The sequence below is a fragment of the Pongo pygmaeus genome, chromosome 2, assembly GCF_028885625.2.
Source record: "Pongo pygmaeus isolate AG05252 chromosome 2, NHGRI_mPonPyg2-v2.0_pri, whole genome shotgun sequence".
Lineage (NCBI taxonomy): Eukaryota > Metazoa > Chordata > Mammalia > Primates > Hominidae > Pongo > Pongo pygmaeus.
In genome coordinates this window covers 104,332,906-104,357,177 of record NC_085930.1, presented here as the reverse complement: position 1 = coordinate 104,357,177, position 24,272 = coordinate 104,332,906, and the positions used below count along the sequence as shown (strand labels likewise).

General features: G+C 48.5%; 1 protein-coding gene across 5 annotated transcripts in view; it reads right to left on the bottom strand.

Annotated features, from left to right (window-relative positions):
* Positions 1-261: 261 nt before the first annotated feature.
* The window catches only part of USP4 (ubiquitin specific peptidase 4), a 68,334-nt gene continuing 44,323 nt past the window's right edge, over positions 262-24,272 (bottom strand). For 3 of the 5 annotated variants that reach the window (XM_054481657.2, XM_054481658.2, XM_054481659.2), the window contains 11 exons: positions 22,651-22,734; positions 21,970-22,064; positions 18,482-18,673; positions 16,583-16,671; positions 8,768-8,995; positions 7,519-7,589; positions 7,136-7,254; positions 6,657-6,806; positions 3,430-3,533; positions 1,495-1,583; positions 262-1,133 (listed from right to left, as the gene is read on the bottom strand). In XM_054481657.2, the coding sequence (XP_054337632.1) occupies positions 975-1,133; positions 1,495-1,583; positions 3,430-3,533; positions 6,657-6,806; positions 7,136-7,254; positions 7,519-7,589; positions 8,768-8,995; positions 16,583-16,671; positions 18,482-18,673; positions 21,970-22,064; positions 22,651-22,734 (1,380 nt within the window). In that variant the 3' untranslated portion in view covers positions 262-974. The remainder of the gene's footprint in view (positions 1,134-1,494; positions 1,584-3,429; positions 3,534-6,656; positions 6,807-7,135; positions 7,255-7,518; positions 7,590-8,767; positions 8,996-16,582; positions 16,672-18,481; positions 18,674-21,969; positions 22,065-22,650; positions 22,735-24,272) is intronic. The other 2 variants (XM_063661136.1, XM_063661137.1) reach the window with 1 other exon arrangement.

Genomic DNA, 24,272 nt, shown 5'->3' with positions numbered 1-24,272 from the left:
CGTACGTCCGGTTCCTTAAGGCCTTGCCCACACGCAGCGGCTGGCCCCGCGGTGCGAGTGGGGACGGGGCTTTCGACTGGGGGCCCCGGGAAGAGTCTTGGCAGGGATGAGGAAAGAACCCGTTCTAGAAAGCATCTGGGTAACACCAAAATGTATTACTGCCCTAAATCGGCATGAACTGGAGCCCTTTCCCGGCTCCCACAAAGATTTCTGTTCTCAAGCCAACATGGAAACAACTCGACGGGACACAGCACCGGGCAGTTTTATGTACCGACTTCCTTTAAGCGTTATCTAATAAAAGTTCCACACAGTATTTAACCGTCTTAATTCATCTCGGGTAGCAGGGGATATAACAGAACTGCTGGGCTCCACAGGAGGTTGAGGGGCCAGGATCCCCAACACTAGGTATCTTCATTTCCTTAGCGGGGAGAAAGCTGGAAATTACAAGATGACTCAACGGAGAAATGGGCTTCAGTGGGTAACTTTCAGAAAATTATAAACCCTTATCAGTGCACATAGCGACGGAAAGGGGAGTTTACTTGAGGCTTGGGTTACTGTGAGCAGACTACTTGGGGTGACCAGTATCGGCATCAGAACCAGAAATCCAGGCGCTCAGGGCAGCCCTGCAGGTGGGGTGGGTCTCCAGGCTGCTCCATACTCAGCGCCTGTGTTCCTCTCCATTCTTTGGGATCCATCAGACATACTCCATTGTGTACCCCCATCCCACCCCCTTTTCAGCTTCACAGGTTTTACAGAAATTTCTCACCACCTGTTTAAAAATAAAAATAATTCAGCCTCTTGACATAGCTTCTTCTAGGTAAACGGTCTTTTTTTTTTTTTTCCTTCTGCTCATAAAAGAAGGGTATTCCCTTGTCTGGTTTTTAGACAGAACACTAGCAGTCTGCAGAGTGTCAAAGATGTTCTCCTGGGGGATCACACTGGCGCTACAAGGTGGCAGGATCATGGAGTCAGCATCAGTTGGTGTCCATGCTGCAAGCCTCATCATCCCCCAAGCCCTGCTGAGAGCTGCTTGGTCGTGTCCCTCCATCAGAGGAACCAGAACTGCTAAGTGAAGGTGTCTTATAAAATTCATCATCTCGACGTTGGTAAAAGAGCACATAAGCTGCTTTAGTCTGAAATACAAGAGGGGGAAAGACCATTTAGTGGTTGGAAAAATCACCCATTTTCCCCAGCTTTTCTCTAGCTGTCCAAAACCCTCAAGGATCTGCCATATCCACACAGAGGAGACCCTTCCACCTGAGGATGGCTGCCCCTGCCAGGCAGCAGGGAATGGAAGGAGCCTGTGCAGAGAACTCTGAGGAGAGCTGAGCTTCTCATTTATGAAGGTCCCTGAAGGAATGCCAGCCAGCTCTGTCACACCTAGCTCCCACTGTCACATCAGGATGATGAAATAACCAACTAGCCTGATAGAGGCTCTTCCCAGCTTTAATCCATAAAGACATGAGGAAGAACCACATATCATGGCCTACTCACCACTATCTGATCCTCAGAGGCCAGGGACACGTTGCTATCATCAAAGTAATACCATTTCCCATTCAGTTTGTTCTTCGCATATGCAGTGTCTGCCAAGTCAACAAAGAAAATACTCTAGCAGTCTCCAGAGAATTAATCTGGTTAGCTTATTAGGCTTGCACTAAATAAACACAAAAATCCCCAAAACAAAACCCCTGAAATTAAAAATAGTTTACGGTGTGTGTCTTAACAACCAAAAAACAACTCACCTTCTTTTCTAATCTGTTCCTTCTCAAAAAGGATCAAAAGGCTAAAAATGGAGCTGTCAGGGACCAAGATTTTAAACTATAATTTTGGGAAACTAATCGAAAAAATAGAGCTATTCAGTGCCAATCTTCAGGATGGCTATGTGCAATAATCCAAAACCAGGGAACCCATAAAACGAGCTGAAACTTCTAAGATTTAAGCAAAACAATAGCTCTCACAAGGACACGCCAAGTCAATCTCCCCCACTGCGTCTAGGCAGGTGGCTACTAACATCAACAGAATGCTTAGTGCCTCTGCAGCCTGCAGAATAATCCCAGTTAGGGGAACATTGGGTGTTTGGGTTTGCAGAGCTGGGATGTGAACAACATACCTTAGTCTCCATATCAAAAAAAAAAAAAAATTTATCTTTCTCTAAAACCTAGGAGTCCAGAGTCTGTGGTTGGGTAACAGTTTCCCACAATGATTCAAGCATTTCCCACAGGCAATGCTTCTTGTCTTGACTTTACACTATTCCCAAGCAGGATGTGTTTATTACAGCAATCTCAGCCCAGTTCCTGCTCCACCCAACTCTCAGAAACTACAGAATCCAATGGAGATCTGATTTCCAGTGTCAGCTTACTGTGTGGCTTTAGGTAAGGTGTCTAACACTCCAGTCTCAGTTTCCTCACTAAGCATAGGCTGCACAAAGTGGTGGTGAGGATCATGGGAAAGGGCAACAGAGAAGGTGCCCAAGGCCAGTTCACACAGTCTGTGCTTGACACAATAGCAGCAACGGTGGCTTTCAATTTTGAAGTTCCAACTGTAGGCCCAATGTGGACCCTCACACAACCAGCCTAACCTCATGGACGAGAAAACTGAGGATGAGAAACTTGCCCAAATGGTATGTTTGTGTGCAAAAATCAGCAAATAAAAATGAACACTGGCTGGGCACGGTGACTCACACCTGTAATCCCAACACTTTGGGAGGCCAAGGCAGGGTGTTCGCTTGAGCCCAGGAGTTCAAGACCAGCTTGGGCAACATGGCAAAACCCTGTCTCTACTAAAAATACAAAAATTAGCCAGGTGTGGTGGCACGCACCTGTAATCCCAGCTACTCAGGAGGCTGAGGCACGAGAATCACTTGAACCTGGGAGGTGGAGGTTGCAAGTGAGCCGAGACTGCACCACTGCTTTCCAGCCTGGGTGACAGAGTGAGAATCTGTCTCAAAAAAAGAGTAAACCAGCCAGGCACGGTGGCTCACGCCTGTAATCCCAGCACTTTGGGAGGCCGAGGCAGGCGGATCACGAGGTCAGGAGACCGAGAACATCCTGGCTAACATGGTGAAACCCGGTCTCTACTAAAAATACAAAAAATTAGCCAGGCGTGGTGGCGGGCGCCTGTAGTCCCAGCTACTCAGGAGGCTGAGACAGGAGAATGGTGTGAACCTGGGAGGCAGAGCTTGCAGTGAGCGGAGATTGCGCCACTGTGCTCTAGCCTGGGCGACATAACGTGACTCCGTCTCAAAAAAAAAAAAAAAAAAAAAAAGAATTAAAAAAAAACAGAGAGGGGAATCAGTATGAAAAAAGCCTGCAGCATGAAGCCTGTGAAACTGCATAAGCAAAGCATTTAGGGCAATGCCTGGTCCACTGGTTAGAGATGATGGCTGAGCACATTTCAACATCTCAGAAGGAAGCAGATGTCAATACTTACAGTGGCCAACCCCCATGGCTCCATAATGATTGGACACGGCAATGAGGTCATACACATAAGGCCTTGCTGACAGGTTACAGACAAACTCGGACATGTTCAGCCCTCTGAGCACAAAACACAAAAATAGTTATTGAATATGTTAAACCCAGACAAAGCAGTTAAGAGTAACCCAGCAACCTCTGTTATGCAACAGGGCAGAACACAGGGAGGCACTCAAACTATTCGAGAGAGACCAAGATGGAAGGGACCCTAGGATCCATGTTCTGACCACTGACATATTCAGGCTAGAAAATGGGGCTGGGTGCGGTGGCTCATGCCTGTAATCCCAGCACTTTGGGGGGCCAAGGCAGGTGGATCACCTGAGGTCAGGAGTTCGAGACGAGCCTGACCAACATGGTGAAACCCTGTCTCTGCTAAAAATACAAAAATTAGGCTGCGCACGGTGGCTCAGACCTGTAATCCCAGCACTTTCGGAGGCCAAGGCAGGCGGATCACGAGGTCAGGAGATTGAGACCATCCTGGCTAACACGGTGATACCCTGTCTCTACTAAAAAATACAAAAAATTAGCTGGGCGTGGTGGTGGGCGCCTGTAGTCCCAGCTACTCGGGAGGCTGAGGCAGGAGAATGGCGTGAACCCGGGAGGCGGAGCTTGCAGTGAGCCAAGATCGCACTACTGCAGTCCAGCCTGGGCGACAGAGCAAGACTCTGTCTCAAAAAAAAAAAAAAAATGTGTATATATATATATATATATATATATATATATACACACACACACACACACACACACACAAAAATTAGCCGGGCATGGTGGCACACACCTGTAATCCTAGCTACTTGGGAGGCTGAGGTAGGAGAATCGATTGATCCCGGGAGGTGGAGGTTGCAGTGAGCCGAGATCTTGCCATTGCACTCCAGCCTGGGCGACAAGAGTGAAACTCTGTCTCAAAAAAAAAAAAAAAAAAAAAAAAAAAAAAAAAGGCTGGGCACAGTGGCTCATGCCTGTAATCCCAGCACTTTGGGAGGCCAAGGTGGGTGGATCATGAGGTCAGGAGTTTGAGACCATCCTGGCCAACATGGTAAAACCCCGTCTCTACTAAAAATACAAAAATTAGCTAGGTATGGTGGCAGGCGCCTTTAGTCCCAGCTACTCAGGAGGCTGAGGCAGGAGAATCGCTTGAACCCAGGAGGCAGAGGTTGTAGTGAGCCAAGATCGCACCACTGCACTCTGGCCTGGCGACAGAGTGAGACACGGTCTCAAAAAAAAAAAAAACAAAAAACGAACAACAACAACAAAAAAAAATGGGAGAACCTTTCTGGATAACTCCAGCACCAGACAAAATGGTGATGAGGGTCTAGAGATACACACAGAGGGCTTCAGCAAGTATGCAGAAATGGCTGTTCTTAACAGAATTACAGTTGGTGCCATAATAATTTAAACTCAACCAAAACAGGCCCCAGAAAGCTTTCTTCCTCCAATATTTTATTTAAAAATTGTCAAACACACAGAAAAGATAAAGAATTTTTTTTTTTTTTTTGAGACGAAGTCTCGCTGTGTCATCCGGGCTGGAGTGCAGTGGCGCAATCTTGACTCACTGCAACCTCTGCCTCTTGGGTTCAAGTGATTCTCCTGCCTCAGCCTCCCGAGCAGCAGGGATTACAGGCATGTGCCACCATGCCTGGCTAATTTTTTTTTGTACTTTTAGTAGAGATGGGGTTTCACCATGTTGGTCAGGCTGGTCTCAAACTCCTGACCTCGTGATTTGCCCACCTCAGCCTCCCAAAGTGCTGGGATTACAGGTGTGAGCCACTGCGCCCAGCCAAGATAAAGAATTTTTACAACAAATACTTATTATCCATCACCTGGAGTCTCCTGCTGACATGCTATACTTCACGTATCTATTCTTTCCCCTAGAAAGCATTTTAAAATCCACATTTTGTGGGCAACTCCCTTTTTTCTTTTTTCTTTTTTTGGAAACAGGGGCTTGCTCTGTCACTCAGGCTGGAGTGCAGTGGCACAATCTTGGCTCACTGCAACCTCCGCCTAGTGGGTTCAAGCAATTCTCCTGCCTCAGCCTCCCTAGTAGCTGGGATTACAGGCATGCACCACCACACCCAGCTAATTTTTGTAGTTTTACTGGAGACAGGATTTCACCATGTTGGCCAGGCTACTCTCCAGCTCCTGATCCCAAGTGATCTGCCCACCTTGGCCTCCCACAGTGCTGGGATTACAGGTGTGAGCCACTGTGCCGGCCTCTTTTTTTTTTTTTTTTTTTGAGATGGAGTCTCGCTCTGTCACCAGGCTGGAGTGCAGTGGCGCAATCTTGGCTCACTGCAACCTTTGCCTCCTAGGTTCAGGCGATTTTCCTGCCTCAGCCTCCTGAGTAGCTGGGACTACAGGTGTGCGCCACCACGTCCAGCTAACTTTTGTATTTTTAGTAGAGATGGGGTTTCACCATGTTGGCCAGGATGGTCTTGATCTCCAGACCTTGTGATCCGCCCACGTTGGCCTCCCAAAGTGCTGGGATTACAGGCATGAGCCACTGTGCCCAGCCTATTTTTTTTAAATATATTTTTTATTTTTTGTAGAGAGGACGTCTCTCTATGTTGCCCAGGCTGGTTTTGAACTCCTAGGCTCAAGTGATCCTCCCACCTTAGCCTCCCAAACTGATGATATGTGAGCCACTGTGCCCAGCCAGGGAACATCTATGTGTTGACTTACTTTCCTGTTCTTAGTTATAGTCTGTACTGTGGGGCTTGAGAGGATATGAGTAGACAGTCAGTCCCAGTCCCTACCCCAGGGACAGGATCATGGCAGGTGTGCAGCCCACCTGCAGCCCCCAATAATAACCCAACTCTCCCTGACAGGCTATTCTTGGTTGCCTTGTCCCCTATTGTGCTGCCTCTGCTAAGGTGAGGCTACCTGTGACAGATGATGGACAGGAAGGCCAGTTAGGTGGCCTAAGTGACTCGAGAGGGAAACTAGCAGTGGCAGGGGTGACTGGCAGCAGCCTGTGTCTAGGCAAATGCTTCCACTGGAGAGTCTCTTCCCCAAAGATGGGAGGATAGGGACGGGAGGGGTAACTACAGCTAAACTCTGACCTCCTAGACCCCGGCAACATACATCCTTACTCAGAAAAGTTTTTGGTGGCAAACCACTCAGCCAATCAGTGCCAAGATCTTCTGCCTGTTTTTAAATGTTCCTAACACTGTAGTCACCATGACCCACCTGATTGGGAATTCTACGACTGTGTCGAGCTTATCCCTCCAGTATCTGTTGTAGGAGAAACGTTTGAGGTGGACCACCAGGATCTTGGGCAAGGACCATAGGTCAAACTTTTTTGTGGCCTGTTGATGCTTCTTACAGTTGGGACAGTACCTAAAAAGAGAAACCTCCACTTAGTAGGGCAAGTCGGCAGCCAGTGCCACCTGGGCACTCATGCATGGAGGCACAGCTGCAGTCCCCTGATAGCTGCCATCCTCTCGGTCAGCACTCAACACTACTGCTTCTGGCCAGGGACCTGTCTTCCAAAATGGAGTGACGGCTTTCCTAGGAAACCTCAACTCACAGAGGATTATGTTGTAGGGTTGGCTATATAAAGAAGTGACACATCCAAATACGAAGGGGTTTATGTGCACAGATGGCCCTAGCAGATCTGAGTCCTGGGGTGCATGGGGCCTCTGCCCAGACAGTGAGGAGCTGCGTACCAGGGGTCATGCTCCCCAAGGGTCTCCATGGTGGTGAAGAGCTCAATGCAGTCTCTCAGGGCCACTGTGGTCTTCTTCTTCTTCTGAGGCTGCAACATGCTCACATGCTTCTCGTAGGCCTATGGGAAACAAAGCACTCAGTTCTGCTGGAGAAAGAGATCTTACTGCATTAAGACAGGAAGGCCTACAGAGGCTCTCCCACCTGGAATGTAGTACACTTTCTAGAGCCTCTGAACATAAAATGACAAAATCTTGAAGTGCTTTTCCTTCTCAGTCTTAAATATAACTTGCTAAATTGCTGTCCAACTGGTGAAAGTGATCGCAGTCCACATCCAGAGCAGAAACCAGCAAACACCACCAGCCACGAACCCCGAGGGACCTACCTCAGATTCTTGCTCATCATAGTAAAGGCTCCGAGTTTCACTGTCCCAATCCATGGCCAGTGTAGATCGAGCTGAGGAGGACCAAAATATCACTTGTTATGGAATGGCAAGCAACAGGAGAGGCTCTCCAAGTGACAGGAGTGAGAAGGACCACACTCAGGCCACACCATCAACACCTTCTCCCCCATCAGCAGCCAGTGCCAAGAGCAATGCTCTGCAATGGGCCAGCCCTTCTGACCCCCAGCCCCAAAAAGCCTTTGGCAAAGACTTCCTCAGTGATACAGATAAACTACAAAGGAACTAACTATGGAGAATTCTGAAAGGGCACAGGTCAAGACAGAGTAATAGGGACCAGATTTATCATCCTACCATAAACCACAAAAAACCTGACAAAATGGATGAAACAATTGTTTTCAGACATTGGATAGAACAGGAAGGAGATCCCTGACAGAAGGAAAAAAAAAAAGAGACCCCTACATCGCCCTAGCTTATTGCCTGCAGGCAGTTTCCAGGACTTAGCACAGGGGAGAAAGGGGAAGATTAAGCTGAAGAGTCAAAGACTGGAGTTTGAGAAGATGGCTAGAATTTGCAAGGCATTCCAGCCTGGGCAACGTAGTGAGACCCTGTCTCTACACAAACTACAAATATTAGCTGGGTGTGGTGGTGCACGCCTGTAGCCTCAGCTACTCAGGAGGGTGAGGTGGGAAGGGAGCTGAAAGACAGAGATGCTTCTCCTCCCCCAACTGGCAGAGGTGTCCTCACTGGCCAATTATGCTTTTCACACAACCCCTCAGAATGCCTCTTCCTGTCTGTAGAAGAGTCCCCATTACAACCTCCATGTGTCGGTGAGGCTACAAAATCCATGACCATCCTCTGAACGGGTCACATTTCGTGAGTATTAATGAACAAAATAAATATGCGTTTATTCTTATAAGTGAGCAAGTATGGGGAAATGTTGCTGCCAAGAGTGGCCACGGGAAAGGTTATCGACCCACAGCAAATTCCTGCAGAGGGAGTGGAGGGAGACCTACTTTCCTCCGAGGTCATCGAGGACTGAGGAGAAAAGCCTGAAAGGTAGAGGGATCTCTGAAACAGTCCTTAGGGGGCTTCAAGCCAAGGATCATACAAGTGCTGCTCCTGGAGGCACAGAGACTGTGAAAGCCCAATGCAGTGAGTGTCGAGTGTAAGGATTTTCAAACAGATCCTAAGTCCCTAAAGCCCAGCTTGAAAGGTCAGAAAAAGTGCTTACAGTTGAGTTTAAGTAGTTTTCCATCAGCTGCAAGTGAATTTATGTCAGCTGTTCCATAGGAGTTCACAAGACTGAAGGTAAAAAGCCTTTTTGGGCAGGGCTGGCCTTTGATCTTCTTTTGGGTGGTCTCACTGGGGTCACTTCCTGGCTCATCTTCCCCACTGCCTTCTGTTTCTGAAAGCTGCTCTTTGCCTTCTTCCTGATGCTCCATTTCTTCCTCATCTTCTCCTGGCACATAAATGGAAAACAATATGTATATAATTTCCCACCATTTCAATGTTAAAAATTTTATTTAATACATAACTATGGTGTTTCCTTCTAGATTTTGTTCTGTGTATATGAAGTTAAATCTATTCCTTTGCATTTAACTTGAATTCACATGTGATTCTCACCACACTCTTGCAAGACAGGCAGACTGGGCACTGCTATTCCACGATGAGGAGGCACAGTCTCAGAGAGCTTAAATGAGCCACCTGCAGGCACAATGAGATTCAGAAGCCCTGCCATCCTGTCTACTGGCCATCACAGCACATGGTCTCTCACTCTTGCAACTTCACCATTAGGCCCACAGAGAGAAAAGGGCTTAAATGAAACACATACTCAACACTCAAGAAGACAGCTTGGTGAGAAACACTATCTTCCATTCCATCCATTCCTTCCACCCATCCATCCATCCATCATCCATCCATCCATCCATCCATCCGAGACAGTCTCACTCTAGCCACTCTATCTATCTATCTATCTATCTATCTATTTGAGATGGAGTCTCACTCTGTCACCCAGGCTAGAGTGCAATGGCACGATCTCGGCTCACTGCAACCTTCACCTCCCAGGTTCAAGCAATTCTCCTACCTCAGCCTCCTGAGTAGCAGGGATTACAGGCGTGTGCCACCATGCCCGGCTAATTTTTATATTTTTTTAGTAGAAACGGGGTTTCACCATGTTGGTCAGGCTAGTCTCGAACTCCTGACCTCAGATGATCCACCGGCCTTGGCCTCCCAAAGTGCTAGGATTACAGACGTGAGCCACCGTGCCTGGCCCTATTTATTTATTTATTTTTTGAGACGGAGTCTCACTCTGTCGTCCACGCTGGAATGCAATGGCGTGATCTCAGCTCACTGCATCCTCCGCCTTCCGGGTTCAAGCAATTCTCCTGCCTCAGCCTCCCAAGTAGCTGGGACTACAGGTGCGTGCTACCACACCTGGCTATTTTTTTGTATTTTTAGTAGAGACAAGGGTTCACCGTGTTCACCAGGATGGTCTCTAGCTCCTGACCTCATGATCCGCCTGCCCCGGCTTCCCAAAGTGCTGGGATTACAGGTGCAAGCCACTGCACCCGGCCAAGAAACACAACTTAAAGGTCAATTGTCTTTTTTTTTTGGAAGTGGAGTCTCACTCTGTCACCCAAGCTAGAGTACAGTGGTGCAATCTCGGCTCACTGCCACCTCCGCCTCCCAGGTTCAAGCAATTCTGCTGCCTCAGCCTCCTGAATAGCTGTGATTCCAGGCACGCACCACCACACCCAGCTAATTTTTGTATTTTTAGTAGAGACGGGGTTTCTCCATGTAGGCCAAGCAGGTCTTGAACTCCAGCCCTAAAGTGATCTGCCCTCTCGGCCTCCCAAAATGATGGGATTACAGGCGTCAGCCACCAGGCCCAGCTATTTTCAAATATTATAATAAACACAAATATTAAGTCTTCAGTTCCTCCAGAAAAGAACCTATCCTGAATTTTCCTTTAGTATTTACTAAAGGTCTCTTAGGTGCAGGTACCATGCTAGGTTCCAGGGCTCCATAAGGGGAGCACACAGTCTAAAGGGAAAGTTAAAGTATCAAATAAGTAACTTTAGCAAAGATGGGGACCGCTCCAAAAGGTGGTGTAAAAGTAACAGAGAAGAGCAGATTTAAAACAAAGAATCTACATACTTGATCAGTAAAAATGGAAATTCTGAGAAAAGGAGAATGTGCTATTTAAGAGCCCACAACCCCTGGCTCTCATGGAGGTTCCTTTCCGAACTTGCTTAACTCCTGAGATATGACACTGTCCCTTTACACACAATAAGCCTGTCCCCCTCCTACACTGGCCAGAAAAAACCTGCCCTGCCTGCTGCCTCTCGGAGAAGGGCAGAACCCAAAACTGCCTCAGTCCCACTCAGGAAATGAGCAGTGCCCTCATGCTTATAAGAACTCTGTCCTGGCCCATGCCACTGGCTGCCAGTTACCTGGATAATGCCAGGAGCCTTGGGCCAATGCAGTCTGAATTAAATGCCATGGACTGTATTTCACAGGATGAGAAAAAAAGCAGCCTATGATCCCAGCACCTTGGGAGGCTGACGTGGGTGGATCACGTGAGGTCAGGAGTTTAAGACCAGCCTGAGCAACATGGTGAAACCCCATCTCTACTAAAAATACAAAAATTAGCCAGGCATGGTGTCAGGTGCCTGTAATCCCAGCTACTCGGGAGGCTGAGGCAGGAGAATCACTTGAACCTGGGAGGCGGAGGTTGCAGTGAGCTGAGATCACGCCACTGTACTCCAGCCTGGGCAACAAGAGCAAAACTCCGTCTCAAAAAAAAGAAAAAGAAAAAGCAGGATCCACTGAAAGCAGCTACCTAAAGTCACTCAGAGAATCAGCAGGGGACCTAAAGGTCAGCAGTCACAGGCCTAACAAGGAGCCATGGCAGCAGACGTTAAAAATGCTTTGTGGTTATGCCGGGCACAGTGGCTCACGCCTATGATCCCAGCACGATGGGAGGTTGAGGTGGATGGATTGCTTGAGCCCAGGAGTTCAAGACCACCCTGGGAAACATGCAGAAACCCTGTCTCTACAAAAAAAAGAAAAATTAGCTGGGCGTGGTGGCACACATCTGTAGTTCCCAGCTACTCAAAAGGCTGAGGTGGGAGAATGGCTTGAACCCAGGGAACGGAGGTTGCAGTGAGCTGAGATTGTGCCACTGCACTCCAGCCTGGGCGACAGAGCAAAAGAAAACAAACAAACAAAAAAACCTTTGTGCTTAAACAAGGTCTGAAATCTACACACCAAGATTCACCTGTAGGATTCAAAAGGTGACACTCATTGTCCCGGACATACCTAAGAAGCAGGGTTAGCAGTAAAAATAGCAAACACACTCACAAGATGTTGTTACTGATTGAGTGCCTTTCATGTGCCCTGTCCTGTAATCACATGACCTCAAATTGTAATTGCAGATCTGTGAAGCAGATATCCTTTTGCAGACAGGTAAACCAAGGTTCAGAGGGATGAAGTGACTTGTTCAAGTCCACCCCACACCTTCAGCTGGGCATCAAAGTGCCTTAGCTTCCAGAGTGCCACAGATCACCCAGGGTCTGTTCAGAGACTACTATTACCATTCCAACACCTCTGCTGGTGGACCTATACACGAAATATATTCCTGTTTATCCCTAGTGGGAAATGAACATAACATTTCGGGCAAGAATAAGAAGCCAAATATTGAGGCCAGGTGCAGTAGTTCATGTCTGTAATCCCAGCACTTTGGGAAGCCGAAGTGTGTGGACCACCTGAGGTCAGGAAATTGAGACCAGTCTGGCCAATATGGTGAAACCCCATCTCTACTAAAAATACAAAAATTAGCCGGGCGTGGTGGTGGGCGCCTATAATCCCACCATTGCACTCCAGCCTGGGTGACAGAGCGAGACTCAGTCTCAAAAAAAAAAGAATCCAAATGTTGGCCATGTGTGGTGGCTCACGCCTATGATCCCAGCACTCTGGGAGGCCAAGGTGGGTGGATTGCTTGAACTCAGGAGTTCAAGACCAGCCTGGGGAACATGGGAAAAACTTGCTTGTCTCTACAAAAAAGAAAAAAAAAGAAAAAGAAATTAGCTGGGCATGGTGACACGTTCCTGTAGTCCTGGCTACTCAGGTGGATGAGGTGGGAGGATTGCTTGAGCCCAGGAGGTCAAGGCTGCAGTGAGCCATGATTGTGCCACTGTATTCCAGCCGTATTCAACCCTAAAATGCCAAAAATAATTTGGAGTATCTCTTGATGACAGAGCCTTGTGGTCATTATTTTTAAAGTAAATTCTCAGCTGGGCACAGTGCCTCAGGGCTGTAACCCCAGCACTTTGGAAGGCGGAGGCGAGCAGATCACTTGAGGTCCAGAGTTCGAGACCAGACTGGCCATGATGGAGACACCCCGTCTCTACTAAAAATACAAAACTAGCCAAGTGTGGTGGCGCACACTTATAGTACCAACTACTCAGGAGGCTGAGGTGGGAGAATCCTTTGAACCCAAGAGACCGAGGCTGCAGTAAGCCAAGATTGTGCCACTGCACTCCAGCCTGGCCAACAAAGTAGACGACATATAGAAATAAATTAATTAGTTAAAGTCAGTTCTCACTTTCTAGGACTGCATGTCTTGGAGGAATCTGGACATTTGGTTTTGCAACTGATAATTTTTTGTTTTTGCTGGTTTTTGTTTTTGTTTGAGATGGAATGTTGCTCTGTCGTCCAGGCTGGAGTGCCGTGATGCAATCTCAGCTCACTGCAACCTCCGCTTCCTGGGTTCAAGCGATTTTCATGCTTCAGCCTCCCAAGTAGCTGGGATTACAGGCACATGCTGCCATGCCTGGCTAATTTTGTATTTTTTAGTAGAGACAGGGTTTCACCATGTTGGCCAGGCTAGTCTCGAACTCCTGACCTCAGATGATCTGCCTGCCTTGGCTTCCCAAAGTGCTGGGATTACAGGCATGAGCCATCGCACCCATCTGCAACTGAGAATTCATGTGCTGGGCGCAGTGGCTCACACCTGTAATCCCAGTACTTCAGGAGGGCAAGGTGGAAGGATAGCCTGAACCTGGCAGGTTGAGGCTGCAGTAAACCATGATTGCACCCCTACACTCCAGACTGGGTGATAATCAAGATCCTACTCTTTTTTTTTTTTTTTTCTGGGAGATGGAGTCTTACTCTGTCGCCCAGGCAGGAGTGCAGTGGCGTGATCTCGGCCTCACTGCAAGCTCTGCCTCCCGGGTTCACATCATTCTCCTGCCTCAGCCTCCCAAGTAGCATAGACTACAGGTGCCTACCACCACGCCTAATTTTTTGTATTTTTAGTAGAGATGGGGTTTCACTGTGTTAGCCAGGATAGTCTCGATCTCCTGATCTCGTGATCCGCCCACCTCAGCCTCCCCAAGTGCTGGGATTACAGGTGTGAGTCACCGCACCCAGCCTCAAGACCCTACTCTTAAAAAAAAAAAAAAAAAAAAAGCTGGGCACGGTGGCTCACACCTGTAATACCAGCATTTTGGGAGGCTGAGGCGGGTGGAGCATGAGGTCAGGAGTTCAAGACCAGCCTGGCCAAGATGGTGAAACCCCATCTCTACTAAAAATACAAAAATTAGCCAGGCATGGTGGCATGTGCCTGTAATCCCAGCTACTTGGGAGGCTGAGGTAGAGAACTGCTTGAACCCGGGAGGCAAAGGTTGCAGTGAGCCAAGATCACACCACTGCACTCCTGCGTGGGCGACAAAGCAAGATTCCATCTCAAAAAAAAAAAAAAAGAAAAAGAAAAGAAAAAATTTACAGCACTAGCTTGAAAGACATATATGGTTTTACAGAAATAAAGCCACTGAGTCACCTAAGTCCCAAAAAGAAGAGTGACATGTCAGGTGGGGTGGCTCACACCTGTAATCCTAGCCCTTTGGGAGGCTAAGGCAGAAGTATCACTTCAGGTCAGGAGTTCAAGACCAGCCTAAGCAACATAGCAAGACCCCTGGTCTTTTTTTTTTTTTTTTTTTGAGACGGAGTTTCACTCTGTGGCCCAGGCTGGAGTGCAGTGGCGCGATCTCGGCTCACTGCAAGCTCTGCCTCCCGGGTTCATGCCATTCTCCTGCCTCCCAAGTAGCTGGGACTACAGGCGCCCGCCACCACACCCAGCTAATTTTTTGTATTTTTAGTAGAGACAGGGTTTCACTGTGTTAGCCAGAATGGTCTCGATCTCCTGACCTCGTGATCCACCCTCCTTGGCCTCCCAAAGTGCTGGGATTACAGGCGTGAGCCACCGCGCCGGGCCAACCCCTGATCTTTACAAAAAATTTAAAAATTATCTGGGTGTCGTGGCATGTACCTGTAGTCCCAGCTACTCTGGAGGCTGAGGTGGGACAATCACTTAAGCCCAAGAGTCTGAAGTAACAGTGAGCCATGATTGCACCACCGCATTCCAGACTGGGTGACAGGAATGAGACCCCTATCTGGGAAAAAAAAAAAGGAAGATTCCACAAGGTAGCAAAGTTGGACAACAGGCACTGGCAGAGTAGAATGTTGTAGACCTGCTCCCTCTCCCTCTCTCTCCCCTTTCTTCTGTCTCCCTCTCCTTCTTTTTTCCTCTCCCCTTTCTTCGGTCTCCCTCTGTTGCCGAAGCTGGACTGTACTGCCATGATCTTGGCTCGCAGCAACCTCCCTGCCTCGGGCTCCTGTGATTCTCCTGCCTCAGCCTGCCGAGTGCCTGGGATTGCAGGCGCGTGCCGCCACGCCTGAGTGGTTTTTGTATTTTTGGTGGAAATGGGGTTTCGCCTTGTTGACCGGGCTGGTCTCCAGCTCCTGGTCTCGAGTGAGCTGCCCACCTCGGCCTCCCAAGGTGCTGGGATTGCAGACGGAGTCTCGCTCACTCAATGCTCAATGTTGCTCAGGCTGGAGTGCAGTGGCGTGATCTCCACTTGCTACAACCTCCACCTCCCAACCGCCTGCCTTGGCCTCCTAAAGTGCTAAGATTACAGCCTCTGCCCCGCTGCCACCCCGTCTAGGAAGTGAGGAGCGTCTCTGCCTGGCCGCCCATCGTCTGGGATGTGAGGAGCTCCTCTGCCCGGCCGCCCCGTCTGGGAAGTGAGGAGCGCCTTTGCCCGGCCGCCACCCCGTCTGGGAGGAAGTGAGGAGCGCCTCTGCCCGGCCGCCCGGTCTGGGAGGTGAGGAGCGCCTCTGCCCGGCCGCCCCGTCTGGGAGGTGAGGAGCGCCTCTGCCCGGCCGCCCATCGTCTGGGATGTGAGGAGCGCCTCTGCCCGGCCGCCCCGTCTGGGATGTGAGGAGCGCCTCTGCCCGGCTGCCCCGTCTGGGAAGTGAGGAGCGCCTCTGCCCGGCCGCCCTGTCTGGGAGGTGTACCCAACAGCTCCCAAGAGACAGCGACCATCGGGAGCGGGCCATGAGGACGATGGCGGTTTTGTTGAAAAGAAGGGGGGGACGTGTGGGGAAAGGAAGGAGAGATCAGATTGTTGCTGTGTCTGTGTAGAAAGAGGTGGGCATAGGAGACTCCATTTTGTTCTGACTAGGAGAAATTCTTCTGCCTTGGGATGCTGTTGATCTATGGCCTTTCCCCCAGCCCCCTGCTCTCTGAAACATGTGCTGTGTCAACTCAGGGTTAAATGGATTAAGGGCGGTGCAAGATGTGCTTTGTTAAACAGATGCTTGAAGGCAGCATGCTCTTTAAGAGTCATCACCACTCCCTAATCTCAAGTACCCAGGGACACAAACACTGCAGAAGGCCGCAGGGACCTCTGCCTAGGAAAACCAGAGCCCTTTGTTCATGTGTTTATCTCCTGACCTTCTCTCCACTATTATCCTATGACCCTGCCACATCCCCCTCTCCGAGAAACACCCAAGAATCATCAATAAATACTTAATTAAAAAAAAAAAAAAGAATGTTGTAGACCTAACTCCTAAGTCTGCTGCTGTAGGCAGAGCCCCAAACCAGTCCCAACCCCCTTCTCCCATGTGTATAACACCTTTAGAAGAAGAGAGAAATCAGGAGGTATTTGGTCAGTCACAGCCACAGAGCATGGTGCATGCTCACCTTCACAGCTGTTCCTGGAGCCATTGCAGGCCCCTGGCTCCAAGGGTGAGCTGCCAAATTCATCAGGTAAAGGCTGTTTCACATAGCGGCTTCAAAAAGAGAAAAAGAGAAGAAAAAAAAAGATTGTTAGTTGTAACATTTATCTATTTTTTCCACCATGCGGCTAAGAAGTAGTTCATAATTTATATGGATGATAGCTACTCACAAAGCAATTTATGTAAATAGAAGTGCTTTAGAATTATCCACTGGGCCGGGTGTGGTGGCTAATCCTAGCACATTGGGAGGCCAAGGCAGGTGGATCACCTGAGGTCAGGAGTTTGAGACCAGCCTGGCCAACATGGTGAAACCTCATCTCTAGTAAAACTAAAAAAATTAGCTGGGCATGGTGGCACATGCCTGTAATCCCAGCTACTCAGGAGGCTGAGGCAGGAGAATTACTTGAACGTGGGAGGCGGAGGTTGCAGTGAGCCGAGATCATGCCACTAGGCACTCCAGCCTGGGCAGAGAGCAACTCTGTCTCAAAAAATAAATAAAATAAAATAAAATAACGCAGTGGCTCAATATTTTAAGAAATTAAAAACACAAATGGCCGGGCATGGTGGCTCACATTTGTAACGCCGGCACTTTGGGAGGCCGAGGTGGGCAATCACCTGTGGTCACGATTTCCAGACCAGCCTGGCCAACATGGTGAAACCCCATCTCTACTAAAAATACAAAAGTTAGGCCAGGCACAGTGGCTCATGCCTGTAATCCTAGCACTCTGGGAGGCTGAGGCGGGAGCATCACTTGAGGTCAGGAGTTTGAGACTAGCCTGGCCAACACGGTGAAACCCCCTCTCTACTAAAAATACAAAAATTAGCCGGAAATCGCTTGAACCTGGGAAGTGAGGGTTGCAGTGAGCCGAGATTGTGCCACTGCACTCCAGCCTGGGCAACAGAGTGAAACTCCATCTCAAAAAAACAAACAAAGAAACAAACAACAACAAAAAAACATATACACACACAAAACTTAGCCGGGCGTGGTGGCACATGCCTGTAATCCCAGCTACTTGGGAGGCTGAGGCAGCAGAATCACTTGAACCTGGGAGGTAGAGGCTGCAGTGAGCTGAGATCGCACCACTGCATTCCAGCCTGGGCGACAGAGCAAGATTCCATCTCGGAAGGAAAAAAAAAAAAAAAAAAACCCACAAGAAATTAGCCAATGAAGACTCTAAGAAAGTTTGTCTCGAGTCTTATGTGGAAGTCATGTGGCACCATCAGTTTTGAAGTTATTTCCCAATAATCCTAATTTCCAGCTTCAGAACAATAGTGGAACACTTCAGAAATAAAATACAAATGCCATCAAAGCGCTAGCCTCCCTAACACGATTCCAAGAGGACTGGACTCCTAGGATCATGGTACCTAAGATGTGCCAGGTGGCTCATCCCAATAGCACCTGCCCTGGCCCATCCAGGGGCTGGCACAAGTGCATTTTTTTTTTTTTTTTTGAGATGGAGTCTCACTCTGTCACCCAGGCTGGAATGCAGTGGCGCGATCTCAGCTCACTGCAGCCTCTAGCTCCCAGGAGAATCAAGAATCTAGCAATTCTCCTGCCTCAGCATCCCGAGCAGCTGGGATTACAGGCACCCACCAGCATGCCTGGCTAATTTTGTATTTTGAGTAGAGACGGGATTTCACCATCTTGGCCAGGCTGGTCTCAAACTCCTGACCTCAGGTGATCTGCCTGCCTTGGCCTCCCAAAGTGCTGGGAGTACAGGCATGAGCCACTGCGCCCGGCAAATGCATTTCTTACAGAGGTGAGCATGTAGGATCAACACAGCCACTTGGCAGGAGTTGCCACTACTATTACTGGGTATATCCTCATCTCAGATAACAAACAAATCACATTCCTGCCACCAACCTGATACGATCACAAACAGCCTGGTACAAAGACTCAAGGGTTAACTTGTGCTTGGGGACAGAAAGCAACAGTGGCTGCCCATATAGCGCTGATGCGGAGGAAGTGCTTGATGGCCTGGACTTCCTCTCCCTGAAGTAGACTGGAAGCGTGACACATTCTGAGCCGTCCACGGAAGTGCTGCAGACCTCATACCTGTGTCAATCACACAAGAGGGCACTTTTAGCAGTAGATCCTTGTGAACAACAGAGATCTGAGCTGAAGCTATGTGGTGGCCAGGGCAATGATTACTGGGACAGAGCATATTTGAGTAGAAAAGGTGGCTATAACTATTGCCAAGATGTTTCTAGAGGTTGAGTTAGGAATCCAAAGAAGGACCATTGTCAGCACAGTGTGAACCTATACAACCTGGGGCTGAGGGCTACCCGTGATACTCCTTCTTCCAACCACGGCCTCAAACTCTGTGGTCCTTCAACTGGGACCCAACACAGGTAACAGCCATCATTCAGATCATCACTCTGAACACAAAGGCACACAGCTGGGTCCAGCCACCAAGTTCATCTTTTGTCATCAAAGAGCTCATCTTTAAAAAATGTATTGAGTTGGCTGGGCGCGGTGGCTCACGCCTGTAATCCCAGCACTTTGGGAGGCCAAGGCAGGCAGATCACGAGGTCAGAAGATTGAGACCATCCTGGCTAACACGGTGAAACCCCATCTCTTCTAAAAATACAAACAATTAGCCGGGCATGGTGGCGGGCACCTGTAGTCCCAGCTACTCGGGAGGCTGAGGCAGGAGAATGGTGTGAACCCAGAAGGCGGAGCTTGTAGTGAGTCGAGATCTCGCCACTGCACTCCAGATTGGGCAACAGAGCGAGACTCTGTCTCAAAAAAAAAAAAAAAAAAAAAAAAGTGCATTGAGTGCCCTGCCCTTTAATAAGACAAATATTGTACAAAGATGTACACCTAGGATATTAGCCAAAGGCTCTTTTTTTCCAAATGAGCAAGCAAATTTATAAAACTAATTGTCATCTTTGTTCAAAAACACTGAAGTAAAAGAATCATATCTAATTCTGAAAAACATCAGAGATAACCAAAGAAACTGCTAGATACAAATCAATGATTTTGAAAAATGTGTCTTACTTAGTGAATACATGGGATTGAGGAGATTTATAGATGTTTTATCCTGGAACATGTTACCAAAATTGCTGGCAACCGACTGTAGTCTTTCCCTCTTCCTATAGGGGGAGACACAAACTTACTGATTCAAATTTTGAAACTAAACATACGCACGCGTGCACGCGTACACACGTACACACACACATACACACACACACAGACACACACCCCTCCCCAAACGCCTAGCAAACAGTCCTGACTGAAGTTTATGCAGGAGGAATTTCTAAGAATACATAAAAATGTCCAAGGTGTACTCTCGAGTAAATACTGTGGTCCAGCATAGTGGTAAAGAACCAGGCCTTGGAGTGCAGCTGCCCCAGGTTCCAGGTCCACATTGCCATTTTCTGGCTGCTAGTAATAAGCACCTAACTTCTTAGTCTATTTATTTGGTGGACAATGGGAGTACCCACTTTAAAAGGTGTGGTAAGAATTAAATAATTTAGTAGCACAGTGTACAACACATTAAAAAGTAGCAGATGCAGGCCGGGCATGGTGGCACACGCCTGTAATCCCAGCACTTTGGGAGGCCGAGGGGGGCGGATCACGAGGTCAAGAGATCAAGACCACCCTAACTAACACAGTGAAACCCCATCTCTACTAAAAATACAAAAAATTGGCCAGGCATGGTGGCACACGCCTGTAGTCCCAGCTACTCAGGAGGCTGAGGCAGGAGAATGGCATGAACCCGGGAGGCGGAGCTTGCAGTGAGCCACGATCACACCATTGCACTCCAGCCTGGGCAACAGAGCGAGACTCCATCTCAAAAAAATAAATAAATAAAAAATAAAAAATACCAGATGCTGGCCAGGCATGGTGGCTCACGCCTCTAATCCCAGCACTTTGGGAGGCCAAGGTGGGTGGATCACGAGGTCAGGAGATTGAGACCATCCTGGCTAACACGGTGAAGCCCTGGCTCTACTAAAAACACCAAAAATTAGCCAGGCGTGGTGGCGGGTGCCTGTAGTCCCAGCTACTTGGGAGGCTGAGACAGAAGAATGGCATGAACCTGGGAGGCGGAGCTTGCAGTGAGCCGAGATTGCGCCACTGCACTCCTGCCTGGGAGACAGAGCGAGACTCCGTCTAAAAAAAATGAAATAAAATAAAATAAAAATACCAGATGCTACTATTGCTTTCATAAAACAACTGTCAATTCAAATTCATCTATAAAAGAATTTGTTTATCCAATGGTTGGCCCTTAGGCCCTCTGAAAATTCCTTTGTTGGTGGTCTGCTAAGCTCCCCACAGGGTAATCCTCCAGTTCCTTTCAGCTCAGGGGTGTGAAAACACTACTTTCTGGAATTTATAGAGACCATGTTAAGGGCTTGGGGATATAAATGGCTGTGAAAGTGGACTTTCCCATGTTCTAGCCCTTGGCACAGTGTCAGCTCTTGGCTGTGTCTGTGCAAGTGAGAACAGAAATAGATCTTGGGTGTGGCTAGGAACTATTCCTTTTAGAGAGATCTAGAAGTCATAGGCCCAAAAATGTAAAGGGAAGGAACTATCTCCTTTACATACTGAATTCCTCAGCCAAAAACAAAAACCAAAACAAAATCCTAAAACCCTTTCTCAGCAGAGGCAAGTTCCTGAATGAGAGGTAAAGAGGGAGGGACAGTACGGCTGTGCTCCATAGTTCCTGGGCAAGTGGCTGCCTGGGAGCAGCAGGCAAGTTCATGTATGGGAGCAGCAGGCAAGTTATTATACCACTGTGCCTGGAAGAGGGACATACACACAATTACACAGAGCAGCCATGAAGCAGCGTGTGGGAAGGCAGAGGAGACCTTTGTATTGTCCTCACAGAGATGAAGAAACTCAGTCTCAGAGCTTACAGAATGTTTGAGCTGAAAACAGCTGTTTAAATCAGCCCTCCCTGTCATTTCTGCACTGGGGATGGTAGTATCATGGTACTTACTGAGAAGCTACAGCCTGTGGCAGAGAAAGGACAAGATCCTTCTGTACCACACCCCTACTACCATCTTCCCATCACACAGCTGGGATTCCTCTTAAGAAAGGCATCTCTCATGGTAGGACCATCTGTAGGAGCAGTAATTTGGCCTTCTTCATAGGCAAAACTGTTGAAAAAAGGCTGTGGCTGTGCTGAGGAGAGTTATCAGAATGTCTAGCTCTGCAGGGCAGGAGGAGTTGAGCACTGATGGCTGCCCACGATGCTCTCAATACCCATCTCTTGCACCCAGGGGTCAGGGCCAATCCACATGAGCAATGACTGCCCACATTTTTGTTCTGGAGATATGAATGCAGCAAAGTCTCTAGAATGTGTCCTCTGACCTGACCTGCAGCAGAAACTGCTGAGTACTCACACGAAAATGTCATCCCGAGGCATGATGTGGTTTAAACCTTCATCCATTTGGAAAATTTTGTGGAATCGGTGATTATACACATCTGCGACCACCATCTAAGAATGAACAGTAACAGAAAGACCACAGAATGGCTCAGAGTGCTCCTACTAACTGCTTAAAACCCAGAGACAAGTGAAAAAAAAAATACCCATACTCAAGTGTTGCCTCTAGAGAAACCACCACACAAACAGCCCCAGAGAGCTGAGGGCCAAGGCCCGAGGGGGAGCAGCATGGCTGCCACCAGAATTGAACATGCTGGTAGCATCTGCCCTTAGTGGCAGGAAGGGCGAAGAGTGTGGTGCTAACCAGAAACCAGCAGTTGTCCAGAGCCTCTGGAGTATTCCATAGTCTGCAGTCTCTATGCCACCCTCAGTGCACAGAACTGACAGCGGAGCCCTACTCCTGGTCCTCTGACCACGGCTAGTGTGAACCCAATGAAGGAAAGATAGTGTTTCCTGGAGCTGGAAGGGACAGTCTCAGTCACAGTGTGCATAGTGAGTGAGGTATCCAGACACACACAAATAATCACATTTGTGCTGGCAATAACAACAACCCCAAAAAGTGGCTTCAAGGGTGAAAGTAAACTCCAAATGCTATGAAGTATCCCAAATAGAATGAGTGCCACTGATCACCCCGCCTTACATTTTCTGCAGCAATGCCAGACAGCCTGGAGAGAGCCTCGCACAGGTCGGACACAGCCCCCATCAGCGGCACAGTCACACGGTACTGCAAGACAGAGATGGTCAAGGTCACAAGGGTGCCCCACAAAGGGTGCGAAATGAATTAGGAGAAGCAGGCATCACTAGGGGCAGAGGAGCCCCTCTAGAAACAGTGTATGGTGAGGTCAGGGTACAGATGAGTCAGAAGCAGAGCAAATAAGCAAGACCTCTGTGTCAGCATCCTCCTCAATACACAGGCAGCAGCATGGGGGCTAGGCCATCTCTTTCTCTTCCAAACATTGCTTCATTTTATTCTTAATTCTTTAGAGTACTTTCTAAAGAACTGCTAAAATTACACAAATTCAAATTGCCATCTGTTCCTACCTTTTTATTTTATTTTTATTTTTTGTAGAGACAGGGTCTCAAACTCCTGGCCTTGAGCAATCCTCCTGCCTCAGCATCCCAAAGTGCTGGGATTACAGGTGTTGGCCACCAAGCCCGGCCTCAACTTTTTTTTCTTTTTTTTTGAGACAGAGTCTCGCTCTGTCACACAAGCTGGAGCGCAGTGACGCGATCTTGGCTCACTGCAACCTCCACCTCCCGGGTTCAAGCGATTTTCCTGCCTCAGCCTCCTGAGTAGCTGGGATTACAGGCGCGCACCACCACGCCTGGATAATTTTTGTATTTTTAGTAGAGACAGGGTTTCACCATGTTGGTCAGGGTGGTCTCGAACTCCTGACCTCGTGATCCGCCCGCCTCGGCCTCCTGAAGTGCTGGGATTACAGGGGTAAGTCACCGCACCTGGCCTGCCTCAACTTTTTTTTTTTTTTTTTTTTGAGATGGAGTCTCACTCTGTTGCCCAGGCTGGAGTGCAGTGGCGCAATCTCAGCTCACTGCAAGCTCTGCCTCCCAGGTTCACGCCATTCTCCTGCCTCAGCTTCCCGAGTAGCTGGGACTACAGGCGCCCGCCACCACACCTGGCTAATTTTTTGTATTTTTAGTAGAGACGGGATTTCACCATGTTAGCCAGGATGGTCTTGATCTCCTGACCTCGTGATCTGCCCGCCTTGGCCTCCCAAAGTGCTGGGATTACAGGCGTGAGCCTCCGCGCCCGGCCCTCAACTTTCTTTAGAGATAAAGAAACCAAAGCCAGAAGGCTAAGCAATACAATTACTCAGTGAGCCATCAGCAGGGTTAGACATTAAGACCCGCTGCTCACACCTCTCATCTGGCCTAATCTTCTGTACAGGCTGTCCTAGGTTATTTGAGGGTATATCTGAGTACAAAAAGTACCCTGCTTCTGGTTCCCCAACATTCAGATTCAAGAACCACTTAGTAGATCAGGTTACTTTAGTCGCGTGAATGAAGTGTGGCCAAGAAAGTGACAGAGGCTGGGTGCGGTGGCTCACGCCTGTAATCCCAACACTTTGGGAGGCCAAGATGGGCAGATTACTTGAGGTCAGGAGTTCTGGCCAACAAGGTAACATCCTGTCTCTACTATGTCTCTACTAAAAATACAAAAATTAGCTGAGCGTGGTGGTACACGCCTGTAATCCCGGCTACTGAGTGGCTGAGGTAGGAGAATCGTTTGAACCTGGGAGGAAG